This window comes from Mirounga leonina, unplaced genomic scaffold, assembly GCF_011800145.1.
Source record: "Mirounga leonina isolate KUSES-001 unplaced genomic scaffold, KU_Mleo_1.0 Mir_94, whole genome shotgun sequence".
Taxonomy (NCBI): domain Eukaryota; kingdom Metazoa; phylum Chordata; class Mammalia; order Carnivora; family Phocidae; genus Mirounga; species Mirounga leonina.
In genome coordinates this window covers 37,864,876-37,881,844 of record NW_023270855.1, presented here as the reverse complement: position 1 = coordinate 37,881,844, position 16,969 = coordinate 37,864,876, and the positions used below count along the sequence as shown (strand labels likewise).

General features: G+C 39.6%; 1 protein-coding gene across 1 annotated transcript in view; it reads right to left on the bottom strand.

Moving 5' to 3' along the window:
* The window catches only part of DCP1A (decapping mRNA 1A), a 55,800-nt gene extending 41,477 nt beyond the window's left edge, over window positions 1–14,323 (bottom strand). Inside the window, exons 1-3 of the mRNA XM_034998353.1 lie at window positions 14,141–14,323; window positions 11,159–11,199; window positions 8,628–8,755 (exon numbers count right to left, since the gene is read on the bottom strand). Coding sequence (XP_034854244.1) covers window positions 8,628–8,755; window positions 11,159–11,199; window positions 14,141–14,275 — 304 coding nt within the window. The 5' untranslated portion in view covers window positions 14,276–14,323. The remainder of the gene's footprint in view (window positions 1–8,627; window positions 8,756–11,158; window positions 11,200–14,140) is intronic.
* Between the last annotated feature and the right edge of the window lie 2,646 nt (window positions 14,324–16,969).

Sequence of the window (16,969 nt, the reverse complement as noted above, 5' to 3'; positions counted from 1 at the left end):
CTTACCAGAAAGGTAGAGTTCTGACACTAAAAGTTCTAACATAATTTAATGACTTCTGCTTATAATTCTCTAAGAAAATACAACAGAACCTCAGGACTAAAGAGATAACTAAAATTCTTTAGAAGTACACAACAGTTTTATCAAAATGGTAGAGTGCTTGGTAGAGTACTTGGTAAATGACAGATGCTCAATAAATATCACTGAATAAGATGTATGTCTGAGTTAATCAGACTGTTTGTTTAAAAACAATGTAAAAGACAATACTGAAATAGTTTTTGCAAAAGGAAATCATTAAATGCCAGAATTTACTTTAGAGAGCTTAATGGGACCACAAACCTTTACTTTAATATTTTCAATTAACCAAGTTACAATGTAGACTGCCTACCTGTAACAAAGAGAAAAACCAGTTTTGCTTGCTTTTACTTTTTTGATTCATGTACCAAATTTTGGATTAAAAAAACCTGCTCAGAACCCTTTACAGAGGGGCGCCTAGGTAGCTCAGTCATTAAGCGTCTGCCTTCGGCTGAGGTCATGATCCCAGGGTCCTGGGATCGAGCCCCGCATCGGGCTCCCTGCTCGGCAGGAAGCCTGCTTCTCCCTCTCCCACTCCCCCTGCTTGTGTTCCCTCTCTCTCACTGTGTCTCTCTCTGTCAAATAAATAAATAAAATCTTTTTTTTTTTTAAAAAAAGAACCCTTTACAGAAGCAACCCTCTCAGGTCCCCACCCTCTTTGGGAGCTTTGTACTAACACTTTACACGGTGCTCAATCAACTTTGCTTTGCTGCCCACCCCAAAAAAAACAAAAAAAAAACCCTTTACAGAATATTCTTGGGGCATCTTAGAATTAAGTCATAACGAGGTGCCCACAGAAGTAGAAATCAAAGGGAAAGCACCTTCTAGGAGAAACATACTTAGTAAGGTACGTTGCTTGTAGCAGGTGCTTGTCAAATGCTTGCTCAAAGAATGAATAGTGGATAACAGAAGCATGATCTCCTCACTGCACAAGTCCCTGTGGAGATAAGTGTCCTGTGATAAAGTCAGAAATGTAGAGATCCTACATCTGCTTTTTCAGAGGCCAGTCTCTATATGGAGAATAACTGTCCTGATACCATTTTCTGAATAGGACATTCCTCTTAGCATTTTCTTTAGATGTGATGGGAAAGATTTTAAACTACTGACCCAACATTTTATTGTTTGTGAGTGTATTCAGATATATTTATTCCTGGAGAAGTTTTGTTATACTATGTTTTTTTCCTCGGAAACTGTATATATAATCTAAGTTTTAAATGTATAGGCAAAAAGTTCTTCATAGTGATTTGTTTTTAAAAAATGTGTATTCCCTATATTTAGTTGCAATACATAAAAAATATATACATTATTCCTAATATCGCCCATTATGCTCCTCCCCTTTTGTTGTTGTTGGATCAATCAGGCCATATGGGAGTTTTTGTCGTTGATTGTGTTCTGTTGTTCTACTGCAATTTCTATGTTCTGCAGTTAATTGCTACTCATCTGTATTATCCTTCAACTTAACCCAGATTTCTCTTTTTTCTTAACTTCTTGGGCTCGGAGGCCTACATATGGTAATTTTTATAAAATTCTAGTATGTATTTGGAAAAAAATGCAAATTCTCAAACTGCTGGAAGCAGGGCTCTTTATATGCTCATTAGACCAAATTTAACTATACTGTTTAAATATCTCATAATCATCTGCTTTATCTGTCACTTACTGAGGTGGCCTGTTAAAATCTCCCATGATGATTGGAGTTTTTAACTTCTGATATGTATTTCTGACATATACTAGGTATGTACTAGTTTGGAATAATTTTATCTTCTAGGTAATTCATTCCTCTTACCATTATGCGGCAACTTTCACCCCGATGTCTTTCACCTGAAATCTATCACGTGTGACTAACAGCTATGGCAGCCTTGTTTGGTTAACAGTTGCCTGACACGCTGCATTCTATCTCTTTACTTTCAATCTTTCCAGGTTTTTGAGTTTTAAGTTTTTTGAAAACATTATCCACAAATTCTGTATCTTCATCCAGTCCCAGAATCTCTTTTAACTGGCCATTTTAGTACACTTAACATTTTGTTCTAGTTATTGACTTCTTTATTCCTGCCATTTTATGTTGGGCTTTCTATTTCCCGTGGTGTTCATTCACTTTTTTCCCCACCCTGGTTTGTACTGGTTTAAAAGACCCCTATGTTTGTTTTGCAGTGGTTATCCTGAATCATTTGAACACACACAGATTGATTTGAATCTATGGTTAATCAATTTATCTCTTCTCACCCCAGTTGTGGGATGCTTTAGGTCTGAAGAGCTTTTACCTGATGCTGTTGGTGTCTAGTATTTTTGCTTCACCTTTTTAACTAGTCATTTCACTGTCTTATATAGTCCATGCTTATTTTGATTTACTTCCTTTACTTTGTTCATTAGTTTGTAAAGTTCATTTCTTTCTTCTGTGCTCAATTTTCTTCTTTTTTTCCTTTAAGGAGCCTCCATGCCCAGTGTGGAGTCCAATGCGGAGCTTGAACTCAGAACCCTGAGATCAAGACCCGAGCTGAGATCAAGTCGGCTGCTTAACCGACTGAGCCACCCAGGCACCCCACAATTTTTATTTTTTAAAGATTTTATTTATTCATTTGAGACACAGAGATAGAGAGTATGAGCAGGGGGAGAGGGAGAGGGAGAGGGAGAAGCAGGCTCCCCACAGAGCCAGGAACCCGACGCGGGACTCGAGCCCAGGACCCTGGCATCACGACCTGAGCTGAAGGCAGATGCTTAACCATCTGAGTCCCCCAGGCGCCCCACCCCACAATTTTCTTATTTCTGAGCCAAATTAAATACAATTAAGAATTCAGTTGCTTTGGGAGCATTTCAAGAGCTCAACAGCCACATGTGCCTAGTGGCTACTGTACTAGGCAGTGCTGCTTCAGAAGCACTACAGCAAGGGGCCGCCAAAGGCAAAAGCTCTGTGTTTGTTGAAAAATGTCTTTATTTTGTTCTCCTGAATTACTAAAGTATGGGTTGTTTTTTCCTCAGTACTCTTATTCCTTTGTCTTCCAAACTCAGTAGCTGCAACTAAATATGCTGGCAGTCTAACTGGTGCTCTTTGTAACTAATCAATCTCAAGTAGCCTTTGGTTGCTTCTGTCTCTTTGTGTTATTTCTTTCTACTTATTATGCCTGGTGTCTTATTCTACTGCCTATATCTGAGATTTATGACTTTTGAATATTCTAGAAAATTCTTAGTTATAATCTCTTCAAATAGTCTCTCTCAAATCTATTTTATCTTTCTGAAATTCTTCTCTGTTATGTGTTAGACTTTCCAATTCTATCCTCCTGGCCATATTTTCCATTTCCTTTCCTTTCTTGGATGAATTCTGGGTAATTCCCTCAGACGTCTCTTCCAGTTCCCCAATCCTTTCTGTTGTTACAAATTAACTGCTGAGTCCAGTAGAGAGTTTATTTCAATAATAACTAAAATTTTAATTTCTAGAAATTCAAAACTTTGTTATTTTTCAAATCTGTCACTTTTTAAATAATCTACACCTGACATTTACATCCATTAAAGTCTCTATCTGATCATTTCATTAACTAAAATTTTGGGGAAGGGCTGGCTAATCCTGCTGTTTGTTGTATTCTACCTTTCACTGAGTGTGAATTATTTCCTTGTATATTTGGTAATTTTGGACCATGAGGCTTGTCGATGAGATCCCTGGGCAATCTGGGTGTCTCTCCAGAAGGATTTTGCATTTGCTTTTGCCAGGTGTCCTAGAGTACTCACCGGCTGAGAAGCAATCTTTATGTTAATATTTTGGCCTGCGTAAGAAATTTTACCCGGTGAATGGTACAACCTGAACTCCAAATCCGTATGAGAAAGCTCATGGTTACAATTATTCAGGGGAAACACTTTCCCTGTTACCCAGAGCCCACACTGAGATAGATAAGCTTGCCTTGTCCTTCTCCTCGGTTGGTGGGCTAATATTTTTCTAATTAATTCATATGGAGCTCATTAGGGGACCTGGCTGTATGTATGTATGGGTGTCTCAGCTCAACCTCTCCAGCCGTGAGAGCTCAAGGCCCTGTCTCCTGACTCCATGTAATTGTCATGGGACCCTTATATGAAGGAGAGCTCCATACCTAAGAACCCCTGACAGCTGGCAGCCAGCGCTGGTTTATAAGCTTCTCACTTCCACTTTCAGCCTTCACTCTGATGTTGGCCCACTGAAATGTCCCCTGTTCTCTTTTTGGCTAAGCTATGCGTTTAGTATTTTATACAGCATTTCTAAATGTTCGCAGGAGAAAGATTTCCTGCCATGACATTGCTGGACAGGAGTTGAAGGATTATTTTCTTTGATGTGCCTATGCCATAGAAGTCCTAGAAGTTCACAGTCTCCCAAGAATGATTTTATAAGGCAGTGAGTAGAATGGATTTTCTTTACAAATGGAAACAGAAGATCAGCAGATTGATAGTAATGCCTATGTTTAAACAGCAAAAAAACTGCTTCTTCAACAAATCAAAGATAAAATTAAAACTATCATCAATGTTTTTTAGGGAGAGGTGTCCACAAATTAAACATCATTACATTAATACAAAGTTTTAGCTGGGAGGGTGCTACGTATTCCGGTATATGCTCAAAATAAACACCATGACCCACTCACTGATCAGAACTGCTGCTGTTAAGAGTTTAAAAAAAATCTGTACACTGTAAGATTTCTCATTTTTAACATGTATATATTTTCAACTTATCATACCTCAGGCTGCCCAGTAATGGCCCCTATAACATCTGAAAATAGTATCTATAAAGATAAACAGAGTCTCCAGCTTGTCATGGTGCTAGTCAGAAGGGACAGGAAGAAGGACACTATGAGCCTGTGTTATAAGAGAACCTGGATAATATTAAAATCCTCATGACTCTCTCACTACCAAGATAATTTGGCTTGGGTCCACGATGGAGACACAGTCTGTAATATTTTATATTTGTAAGTGCCTGACAAAATACCTTCATGTATATGATGCCCTTTTAAGATAAGTAGGTCAGATCAGTGGTTTACGTGATTTATCCAAGGTTACAGCCCGAAAATGGCAAAGCCTAGAATAGAATTCTTTTCTGAAAATTAAATTGCATGCCAAAAGAGTGTTACCATGGCAAAGCCCCCCTCAGGGATATCTTCTGCAGCTTTCGTATCTAGAAATCATTTATAAATTTTAAAAAAGAATGACTAAATGAGAGGCCTAAAAATCGAATCCAAAGCTCCCCTACCCTAGTGCTTGTTCAATTCAGGTATGGCACAACAAAAGGGAGTGTGTGAGCAGGGGTTCATGCTTTATAGACTTCTGTTGTCCAATATGGTAGCCACTAGCCACATATGGCTACTTAAAATGCAAACTAATTAAATTAAATAAACTAAAAAAGAAAAGAAAATTTCTTGGTTGCACTAGCCACACTCTGAGTGCTCAACAGTCACATGTAGCTGCTCTTTGGGATGGGACTGATACAGAGCATTTCCATTATCGCAGAGTAGTACGGGTCAGCCTCACGCTAGAATGTGGATTGATGAAGTAAGTAATTTTATTGTGGCAGCCTAGTAGAAAGAACACGGGCTTCGAAGATTTGAATTCTGCCTATGTCACTTACAACCTTTGTGATTCCTGAGCAAGTTTCTTAACTTCTCTGGGACTCCTGTTTCCTCAATATAAGTCAGAAATAAGGTGTTAGGAACTACACTTTTGCTTAATTAACTACAGAATCTGCAGTCTTCCCAACCTGCTCACTGCAGCCCTATAAGGGTCTCCTGGCTGCCCAAAGGCCCTTGATCAGTATAGAAATATACTGCTTCCGAAAAACAGAATCACCAAACCTAAGCCCTTGGCTAGTGTAAGCATTTTCTCTGTAAGATTTTACCTTTCCCTTCGGGGGGAAAGGTGTATAAATAAATAATATACTTATAGTGTATAAAATAAACTAAAAAATGAGATCAAATGAAACAATTAGAACTAGAAAAAATTATAGTTCAATTTTCCATCAACTCTAAAGAGTGATTTGAGTGAAAGAAGCTGGATCTGAAGGTGCAGTGAGCAAAATGGGTCAGGTGTCTTAGTGGTATTTCCCACAAGAAAACAACAGAAGGGCAGTTACAGAATCAGGTATAATTACCTGTATACACACTCAGACACTAATTAACTTTTTGTTTAAAGAACAAATCCCTTAACAACTCATTAGCTTGCAGACCTGACAAGACTATTTTCCACATTTCAGACTAGGTAGACAAAACACATACTCGAGAGAGGCCTTCACACTCCCGGAATCACTTTATGCTGCCTTGTCACTTCTCCCCGATACAGCTGTTCCTTTAAATACCTTCCCCAAGCTTCTCTTGTAGACTGTTTCTAATACACCCACAGTAAAAGCAAACTGATGTGCTCTTGAATTTCAAATTAGCAATACCAGAAACTGTCTGGCCTCTTAGAAGATGATTCAGTGTCTCAATTAACCAGGAAACTGGACAACCTTGGTTCTAAGGAAACCTTTGTTTTAACTCCTTGTTGAAAATCTTCCTAAAATAAAATGTATTAGTGTGCTGTTCTGCTCAAGAATATTCCGATTAACATAATAAACACTCCTGATGGTTTCAGGTCTTATCATGACAACAAATTAATCTATGACAGTATAGTGGGGTTAAAGTTACAGAAAATCGACACTTTTATGCTGACCTCAGGTTACACTCGAGATATTTGCTAGAGTCTCACAAAATGAAACCTAATATTAGCTTGTTTTCTTATAATTTGCTTTCATTTCTTCCACACATGGGACTATAGAAATGTTTCCAGATAACTGAGGCTCTGATTAAATTTTGGTTAGTCGTGATTTAATTATATTTGTGTTATGTTGCACTTTCAACTCCACAGGAACCTTTGCTTGTGAAAGAAATACTATGATTCACATCAGGTTTATGCTAAATAGTAATTGAATCCATGGGCCTCTGATAATTTTCCTGACTACTTTAATAATCAAACTTGTCTTAGAAGCAATAGCTAGATTAAGTTTCAAGGTAGTAAAGAGTAGAATTAAATCAATTTCCCTTAAAAAAAACCTGGAACTGTGTTCCTCTGCAGAATTTCCCCTTCAACAGAATTTCAGCACAAAGAAAACTGCCATCTGAAGTAATTCTACTGTGAACATTAGTTTAAATAAATCCCTCTGAACTTACAGGTATTAAAAAGCATTTCCAATATGCCCCCAGAAATTAAATCTCAGAAAGGAATTATCTGGACAAACAGTTCACTAAAAAAAAAAAAATCAAGAGACTCACTTAGATACTTAAAAGTGAGCTGTGGAGAAGAATTCGGGGCTTCTGGCTCTGAAACAGACCTTGCCATTCCTCATTCAGGGAATTAAAAGAGGCATAATTTCCAAAGCTTTTTATATTTACACCAAAGACATTCCTCTGGTACCAGTTACCTTCTAGTCAAGTGAAATCCAAACAGTAACTTTTCCTTTTTTTATTTTTATTTTTTGTAGTAACTTCCTTTTTAAGTGAAAAGTAACATTTCTCCAGCAATCTCCTTGGATGATAGTTACAATCACTCTACGACTATAACTAGTTCTGATCTACCCACAGTCAGTGCCAAACAAACAGTCTCTCTTCTGTCCTCAAACACTCATACCTTCAACACCCTACTGAAACACAGGATTGAGGATACTTTTTAGTATCTTAACTACTTCTTCTTCTTTTTTTTTTTCATTAATATCTTAACTTTTTCAAAGGGCCACTCTAGTTTTGTGGACTGCATGCAACCATTCTCAAGAGCTGTACATGCCTGAAAGGACCCTGGAACTAGGGAGCAGAGAAAAGGGTTATGATTCTTGCTCTCCAACTGGGGAGCTGCCACTCACCTGAGTCTCAGCTCCCTTAACTGCTTGCCTGCCCCATATAGGTTACTGTATCATTAACATTAAGGTAAAGTAGCTCTTAGAACTTGTACCCAGAAGACACTCAATAAACAGACTGAAAAATACCACTACCAGGGCAAAGATAGTACTTCTTTGTGGACAGAAATATCGGTCCCCATCCTGTACCTCTCAAACTAAGTTCTGTTGCTCAGGGGCATGGGCAGCCAATAATTCAGTGTCCAACAAAAACAAAGGGTGAAGCTTATTTTCGTAAAACAAACAACAGGAATATGATGTAATGCTATTATATAGAAGGATATATTTAATTAAAAGAATATAAAAAGCTACTGTATATAAGAGTGTTTCAATTTTAGAAGCCCAATTTAAAAGGTTCGATCTTACTAAGAGACTCATTTATAACCTGGGTACAGATTATATATACATTTTTAAAGATTTTATTTATTTGTCAGAGAGCACACAAGCAGGGGGAGTGGCAGGCAGAGGGGGAAGCAGGGTCCCAGCTGAGCAAGGAGCCTGATGTGGGACTCATCCCAGGACCCTGGGATCAGGACCTGAGCTGAAGGCAGATGCTTAACTGACTGAGCCTCCCAGGCGTTCTATATTTTTTACTGTAACTTGAAACTCCAAAAATAATGTGATGATAGAAACTAAAGTCACTCAATTTAAATTGTAAATATATGAACCGTAATAAAACAGATATACTCACAGCTTGCATTTCTATATAGAAGAAATGGTTCGTGGAGCTGAAATTCCAAATCTTTATTCACTGGTTCAACCAGATTGTGCATATTCAGTCGATTCACAATGGTAAAACCATGGTAAGGTGAGGCTGACCTTAGATTTAACAGAAGAAAAACACCTGTAGTCACTGTTTAATTTGTAGAAATGTTATCTCCCTCTTTATTTCCATTTCAAAGAATAACTACATTACCGCATTATACAATATTGTTGGCACTTAAAATTGTAAACAAAAAATTCAAGTCAGATCATACCCCTCCTCTTTTCAGAAGTTTCTAAGGACTTAGTTCCCCACAGTAAAGGCCAATGCCCTTACTAAGGCCAACAAGGCCTTGGCTGATGATAGGTGCCCTCCTTGCCTTTACCTCCTGTGCCTCTTCCCTTGCTTCTGCTCCAGCCACACTGAGCTCCTTACTCTCTCCCTACAGGTATGCTTCCACCTAAAGACCTCTGCCTGGACCACCTGCCCAGAATCTAGTTATCTTACCCCTCACAGGCTTTTCCTCAAATGTCACTTTCTCAATGACACTTAGTGGAGAACTACCCTTTCTCAGGCTCCCAGCCTGCTCTTAAGTTCAATACCTCCAACTCTCTTCTCTTTTTTTCCATACCATTTACTTATTTTTCGTATTTGTCTTTCTCCACTAGAATGTAAACTCCATGCAAACTGGGAGTCTTGGCTCATTTTTTTCAGATATATCCCAAGACAGACACCTAGTAGATGTTTAATAAACATTTGCTCAACAAAAATATCACTTATTTTAAACACGTACAGACTTGGTTTTAATAATGACTGTCCACCATTATAATCATGATTTTTTTCTTTCACCAAATAAGTCTTTCTATAGTTCTCCCGAGTTAGAGAGAAAATGCCTTGAATCCTGATAACAAACATCCTTGGTTCTCATATCAGGGTGATTCAGTACATGATTCTCGGTTCTCATATCAGGGTGATTTAGTACATGATCTTCACATGTATATAATACTTCTAGTTTCTCAATCATTTCTCTGTGTACACAGGAGAGATTTTAGAATCCTACTCTACAGATTAGGAAATAAACTCAGAATGATTAAGGCCTTTACCCAAAATCACACAAATAATGGGACCAGAATTCAGCTTTAGATTTTCAGACTCCAAATCCAGGCTTCTTCTACACTAAGGTCTCTGCAAAACAATATTCTGACATTGTGGCACACCTTTATCCAAGGTACATAAAATGTTCTCACATTTCCCAAAGAGTTTCTCTGGATTCCTTTTATTAGGATCAATACTATGTAAGCCTCCATGAATTTAATCAAGCCAAATCATTTATTATACTAAATTTTGTATTTTCTACAACCAGTGGATATGTACTATACTGTAACAATGAGGCCAGGAAAATATTTTCCAAATATCATAGATACCAAGATTCTGACAACAACTGATGAGTTTCTACAGCTTATTATAGAGATAATAAAGAACAATGAAGCAGGTGAAGGGTAAAGGCCTCCCCTCCCCCCTTTTTAAAGGAGAAAGATGAAGGATAGGGAACAAAGTGGCGAGGAATGATGAGCTGCTAGAGTTACTATGTAATATCAAAGCACTTACATATAAAGGAAGAAAAAGATCAGTGTTTTTAGACAAGAACTCAAAGTTGCACCCCAAAATTTAGAGGAATATTTGACAACTTTTTGTTAATTACCATCAATGGAGAAAGGCAATCCTTACAAGATAACTCATAATACAAAAAAAAAAAAGTGGGGAGGACCAGATGTGAGTAATAATTCCTGCTGAATCTCTACACTTAGAAGCCATGGGAAGGAACCTACCATAGTCAGAGCAAGACCTAAGGGAGATCCTAAGACCAAGGAACTCCATGACTATCCTTTCCCGTCAATTGCAAATTAGGAGACAAAGTTGCCTAACAAAACAAAAGCTGCAATTCCCAAACCAATCACGTTTTAGATAATTAACTCACAGAAAAATTGAAAATAAAAAATGTGCAACTGAATAATCCAGGCTTTCTAAAGGACTCTCAAACTAAGATGACACATTACTAAAGACACTGTATACAATCCAGAACTTTTTTTGTGGGGAGGGGTTCAGAAAAGGGACAGAACCAGAGTCATAAGAAGATGACTCATTTAGGAAGTACAGAATACAGGGACTGACCTTTCAACTACATTATTTTATATAGTTTATGTATTATATTTTCTCTCTTTATATATGTTTAATACAGGGGGAGGGAAGAAGGCATCTATTTTAGACTCATTCATTACTAGAAAATGTTTTCTATTTTGAGACAGTTTTGCTAAGTTCCTAAGTAAGTTCTAGCTCTGTTTATTCTGAATCACAGGAAGACTCAAAGAAGGGACATAACTTGGTTTGGATCTCACAGCCAGAAATGGATGAAGAAGGTCAGGCAGAAAGGTTCCAACGACAACAGGGCTGAACCACTTTATATAACACTGTTCACCATTAGATTAAAAATACATATGTATCATTTTTTTAAAGCTTACCTTCGATATACAAATAAGGTCCCTTCTATATCAGTCTTCTCCTATAATAGACAATGAGTTGATTAGTTTTTCCTCCCTATAATCCAACCCCAAATGGTCCTAATGGAGAAGTAATACTTCATGTTTAAGATAAAATTATTTTTAAAATTAGTCCCTTTAGAACAGGTCAAGTAAGTCTCTTACTCCACAAACTACTGTTACCAGTTTCTTTTGTATCCTTCCTATGCTCTGGTTGCATACTAATGTATATACAATGTTCAATCCAGCAACACGTCTGTTATCTGCAGCATTTTTCTTTTTAAAATTTTAGGGTGAAAATCTTAGAATTAGCTCCCCCCTCCAGTTTCTAAAGACTATTTATTTCAGAGAGAGAGTGAGCGCGCGCACACCTGCGGGAAGGGCAGAAGGGGAGGAAGAGGGAGAGAATCTCAAGCAGATTCTCACAACCCTGAAATCATAACCAGAGCCTAAACCGAGAGTTCGACGCTTAACCAACTGAGCCACCGAGGCGCCCCACTTTCCCTTTATAAAGCTAAAATGTCTCATCCAGATTTTTTAATTTTAAAGCCAAGCTTCTGTGTACAGCAATTCCTTCACTTTTAAAGTTTATCAAAGTTAGTACAGGGAAAAAAAAGAAAGAAAACGTTATGTTCTAGGATAGTCTGTTTCATCGTTGGAGATTTTGGTGTATTTTTATGAATAGCGAATTTTGTGGTTTGTTAAGAAATACTGTCAAACACAATTAGTTTTTTATTCTTAGAACTTTGTTGAAGAATCTTGAAAACTGAAGCTATACTCTGCCTTAAGGTAATTATTGTAGGACATATAAATAATTAAAAATTTTAAGCATAAAATGAAATGTCTTGATTAAAAGTACAACTCATATTATCTTTGGTTTGCTGTGACAAGTGGACTTAGGTTTTAAACACATACAATGTTTTAAAAAACCCCAAATAACCACAGCAGCTCACAGCTTGGATAGAACCTACTTTTTATTTTTTTTTTAAGATTTTATTTATTTATTTGACAGAGAGAGACACAGCGAGAGAGGGAACATAAGCAGGGGAAATGGGAGAGGGAGAAGCAGACTTCCCGCAGAGCAGGGAGCCCGATGTGGGGCTCAAGCCCAGGACCCTGGGATCATGACCTGAGCTGAAGGCAGTCGCTAAGCCACCCAGGCGCCCAGAACCTACATATTTTAATGCAATCAACAAACTGTTGTAAAACTTTAAATGCTAGTCATTCCAAATTGGGTTTGTTGGGATATAAACGTTTAAAAAATATTTATCATATTAAGAGTATTGCTCTACCTTAAGTATCATCATAAAATATTCCTTCCTAAAGATTCATAGGCTTTTTCTTGCCTTTCAAATGTTAATTAGTATAAAAAATTGGCAATCAACGGTCTCACAGTGAAAGAAAACTTGCTCAAACACAACACTGTGCAGTTACAACTCACGGCAAAATAAAGATACAAAAGATTCTGGTTATGCTCTATGTGCTCTATGCGCCATTATCCAAATGAACAAAAAATGGCAGCTTATTTTTCAATTCAGATTATTATATCTATTCACAGTTATATGATCACAGATCATTAGAACTATTTCATATTTAAGGCAGGACTCTGCAATTTAAATTCCACAATATTCAAAGTCTGTGAAAAACTAGAAATAAAAGTCTGTTAGTCCTAAGTTCCTGCTCCGAAGTCTTCACCATTTATCTGCAATTCACATCTCACAAATTTATATGCAGACCAAATAAAAATTATTCAGAACAATTCAAACTAAGGCAATGTCTAAAACAGCTACACTAAAAAAAAAAAAAAAATCTAAAATTTTGTCCTTTGTGGCTTTCCATACCTCCTTCTCTTCCAGGAGGTGAAAGAAAGAAGATAAAGCAAGAGGATTCTGAGAGCTCTCTTCATCTGAATTAATTGTTTATAAACGTCAAATGATTTTCACAAAATTACTGATTAAATATACGTATCTGTTTTATACCGTAAAGGACATATTACAATAATCTTTCAGGGTTTTGTTAGTATAAGGATTTCATTTTTTACTGAAATGTGAACGTTACTCATTTATGAACTTAATCCAACAAACATTTGCGGATTATTTGCCAAAAGTAAAGCCTAAAGCTGAATGAGTAAATTATGGAGGGTCAATTACTAGAAAGCTGGAAATTATGTTACTCTCAAACAGGGGCCAACAAGTCAGAGAACAAACCCAACGTAACTTTTCGGACCCCCTCCCGTGCAAAAAAAGCCAAAAAGTACTTAGTCGGAAGGGAGGATTCAGAGGTGACATCACCAGCAGCACGGCTGGTACGAAACACATTTACAGGGTCTCTTTCCCGAAGGTTTCAAGGGAACCCAATTAACGTGGAAGCCCTTTCCCTAAGTGCTTGAAGTCTTTTCCAAAACTCTGGAAATACTGTGTAGTTAGATAAAAGCCAGACTTATCCCCACCACCTCTCTTCCAAGAATGGAAACTAATTGGATTTCAAGCTTTAAATCCAAGTGACCTCTATGAAGGGGGCTCTTATTTCTTACGCGCTTGTTGAGGGGAGAGGACGGGTGTTTACTTTATAGATTACGTACATGTAGTTTATCTAATAACCCAAACAGATTCAAACACAATCTTTCAGGTATCTTTCTGACCCCACCGTTCTCATCCTCCCAACACGTCTGCAAAGAAGGCAGATCGCCCAGGTCTCCGGACCCGACCCCAAGGGACTGATCCTTCTCCAATCCCCTCCTCTATCGGCTTTCCCCCCAGACGTTCTGAGCCTACTTCTCTCGCTCCTCTCCCCAATTCCCGGCACCCCTGACACCCTTCAGGGACCGGCCAGTCTCTTCTCCAGTCCCTGGCCTCCCCCGTGCCGCCCTGGCCTCCCGAATCGCCCCCAACCCAGGACAGTCCGCACGGCCCCTTTAAGAGGCGGCGGCCGGGCGGACGACCCCAGCGGCCTGGCCGCACTCACCCACTGGTTGGCCTTGGGGCAGAAGGTGTACAGAGCGACCTGGCCCGTGAGGTCTGCGATGCTGGTGATGTAGGGGTCGTGTTGCTTCAGGGCCGCTAAGCTCATCTCCTGCCCAGCTCTACTCAGCGACTCCATCTTGAATTCCCGAGCCGAGCCCCTCCGGCGGGGGCGGAGTCGCGGACAGGAAGGTGCCATCGAGGCAAAGTTCCCCCAGCTGCGTCAGCACCTTCAACTTCCGCCTCTCCGCTGGGCCTCGCGGCCGGGCGGTACAACATCTATTGTGCTCCGCTGCGTCCACGCCCACGGGCTCCGGGTTCCGGGAGCGTCAGGTTCCTGAAGTTCAAGGGTCTGGGTTGGCGTCGGCGACCGAGCTGGCAGGCGGGGGCGCAGGCCCTTCCTGTCCTCGGGGTGAAAAATGTCCTGACGGCGGCATCGAGGCTGTCCGCGAGCTTTCTCCGGGCTCATGCTCGACGCGGGGCCGCCGCGGCTTGCGCAAGTGCAAGCCGGGCCGCAGAACGAATAGCCCGCTGTACGGGTGCGGGCTCCACGGTCGTGGGGGGAAAGCGCAGAGAAGCGGGGAGGGGCGGCACCCCGAAAGTCACACCCCAGACCTCCGATCTCACTAGATCACCTACGTCAGCAATTGGGTGGTTTTTTTCTGAAGGAACGTTTTGGAGAAACCCAACTAGCCCTCCTGTAACTGCACGGGGGTGTCTTGTGCTATCCACGGTTGCTCCTTACTTGCGCTGACGCTTGCATAAGTCCTTCCATCCAGTCTTGGCAGGAGCCCGCGAAGGCGTGAGTTTGCGGTGCAGCGTTTAAATTAAAAAGATAGCTCGTTCTTTTAGCAAACACGTGTTAAGCATTTTAACACATGTTTAAGAGCCGGGTGCTAGCCAAAGAGTGAAACAAGGCACGGAGACTATAGGGAACTCTGTTCACCACCACTCGACTTGTTAAAAGAACGTTTTCTTGTGTGGAGAAGATACCTCAATGGAATCGAATTTTTGAAAGGGAAAAAAACCCGTCATATTTGTATTGTTTTTGATTTTTACATCCCAGGACCGTTGGTTAAGGGAAAGAATATAATGTCTTAGATTCTTTGCAGTATCACCTAAGAAGCTTGCATAAGTGCAGATTAGGAAATGCGCCATTCATTTGCTGTGCATTAAGCAAGTATTTATTGAACCTTCAGGGGTGAGTAGGAGTTCATCAGAGAAGAAAGGCAAGGGCGCTCTTTCATTTTACAGTCTAATGGTGAGGTAGGGAAGGTGTGGTCATCCTCATTTGATGGATGATTTAATTGAAGCTGGGTGGAGACATCACTGGCTCAGAGTCCCATACTAGTCTGGGTGGTGGGGGACCCTAGTATTAGAATCCAGAGACTCCTTCCTTCCCCCAGAGTCCTTTCCTCTACACCGTGGCTACCTTTCTTCATCCTTGAGAATGAGTCTTACTCCCCTCCACCTACTTTCAATCCAATATTTAAAAATCTATACCCTAATTAAAAAAATTATGTATTTTTTGAATACATAATATGAGCCCTTGGAATAAAATCGAAGACACAACTGAAACTAAGAAAAGTAGGTTTTTCTTCTTTTGAAAATTATTATTTTATTAAGGTATGGTTGACATATAACCTTGTATTAGTTTCAGGTGTACAGTATAATGATTTGATATTTGTATATATTGCAAAATGATCAAACTATAGTCCAGCTAACCTCTATCGCCATACATAGTTACAGAAATTTTTTTTCTTGTGGTAAGAATTTTCAAGATCCACTCTCCCAGCTGCTTTCAAATACGCAATACTATTATTAGCTATAGTCATCAGGCTATATATGATACATCCCCAGGACTTATTCATTAGTTTTTTTCTTACATAGATTTACTAAAATGTAAGACATTTCCTTTTTATTTATTACTTTCGATTGAACAGGGCTAGACTCGTGAAAGACAAGCTATTTTAGGGAGTTTTCATATTCAGAATAGAAAATTGCTTCAAAAGGCATGTTTGCGTGGCCCAAAACATGTTAATGTTGACTGCAGTACTCTGTACGACTCTCAAGATCTATTAAAGAGGAGCGCCCGGGTGGCTCAGTCGTTGGGCATCTGCCTTCGGCTCAGGTCGTGATCTCAGGGTCCTGGGATCGAGCCCCGCGTCGGGCTCCCTGCTCCGCGGGAGGCCTGCTTCTCCCTCTCCCACTCCCCCTGCTTGTGTTCCCTCTCTCGCTGTGTCTCTCTCTGTCAAATAAATAAAATCTTAAAAAAAAAAAGATCTACTAAGAGAATGTGAGGGGTGCTTGGGTGGCTCAGTTGGTTAAGCAACTGCCTTTGGCTCAGGTCATGATCCTGGAGTCCCTGGATCGAGTCCCTGGATTGACTCCCGCATCGGGCTCCCTGCTCGGCAGGAAGTCTGCTTCTCCCTCTGACCCTCCCCCCTCTCATGTGCTCTCTCTCTCTCAAATAAATAAATAAAATCTTTAAAAAAAATAAAGAGAATGTGGATATTTTGGAATTGAAACTCTTCCTCATTTACTTTGAAGCCTAATTTTTCCTTGTATTTGGCTTGGCTAGCTTTCTGCCTATAGCCACTTTCTATGAATTGCCCTTTCAATGATTCCACCCCAGCCCACTGGCCTCCTTGCTATTCCTGTACATGTGCCAAATGAGTCTTGCCTCAGGGCCTTTGCACTTGTCAATCTCCCTTTCTGGAACATTCTTCTCTGATATCCCTGGGATATCCTTATGGCTCATTTCTTCATGTTGTTCATAGTGCTCATCTACAAGTGGTAATTATTTTATTTACTTCTGTTTCGTCTGTATCAT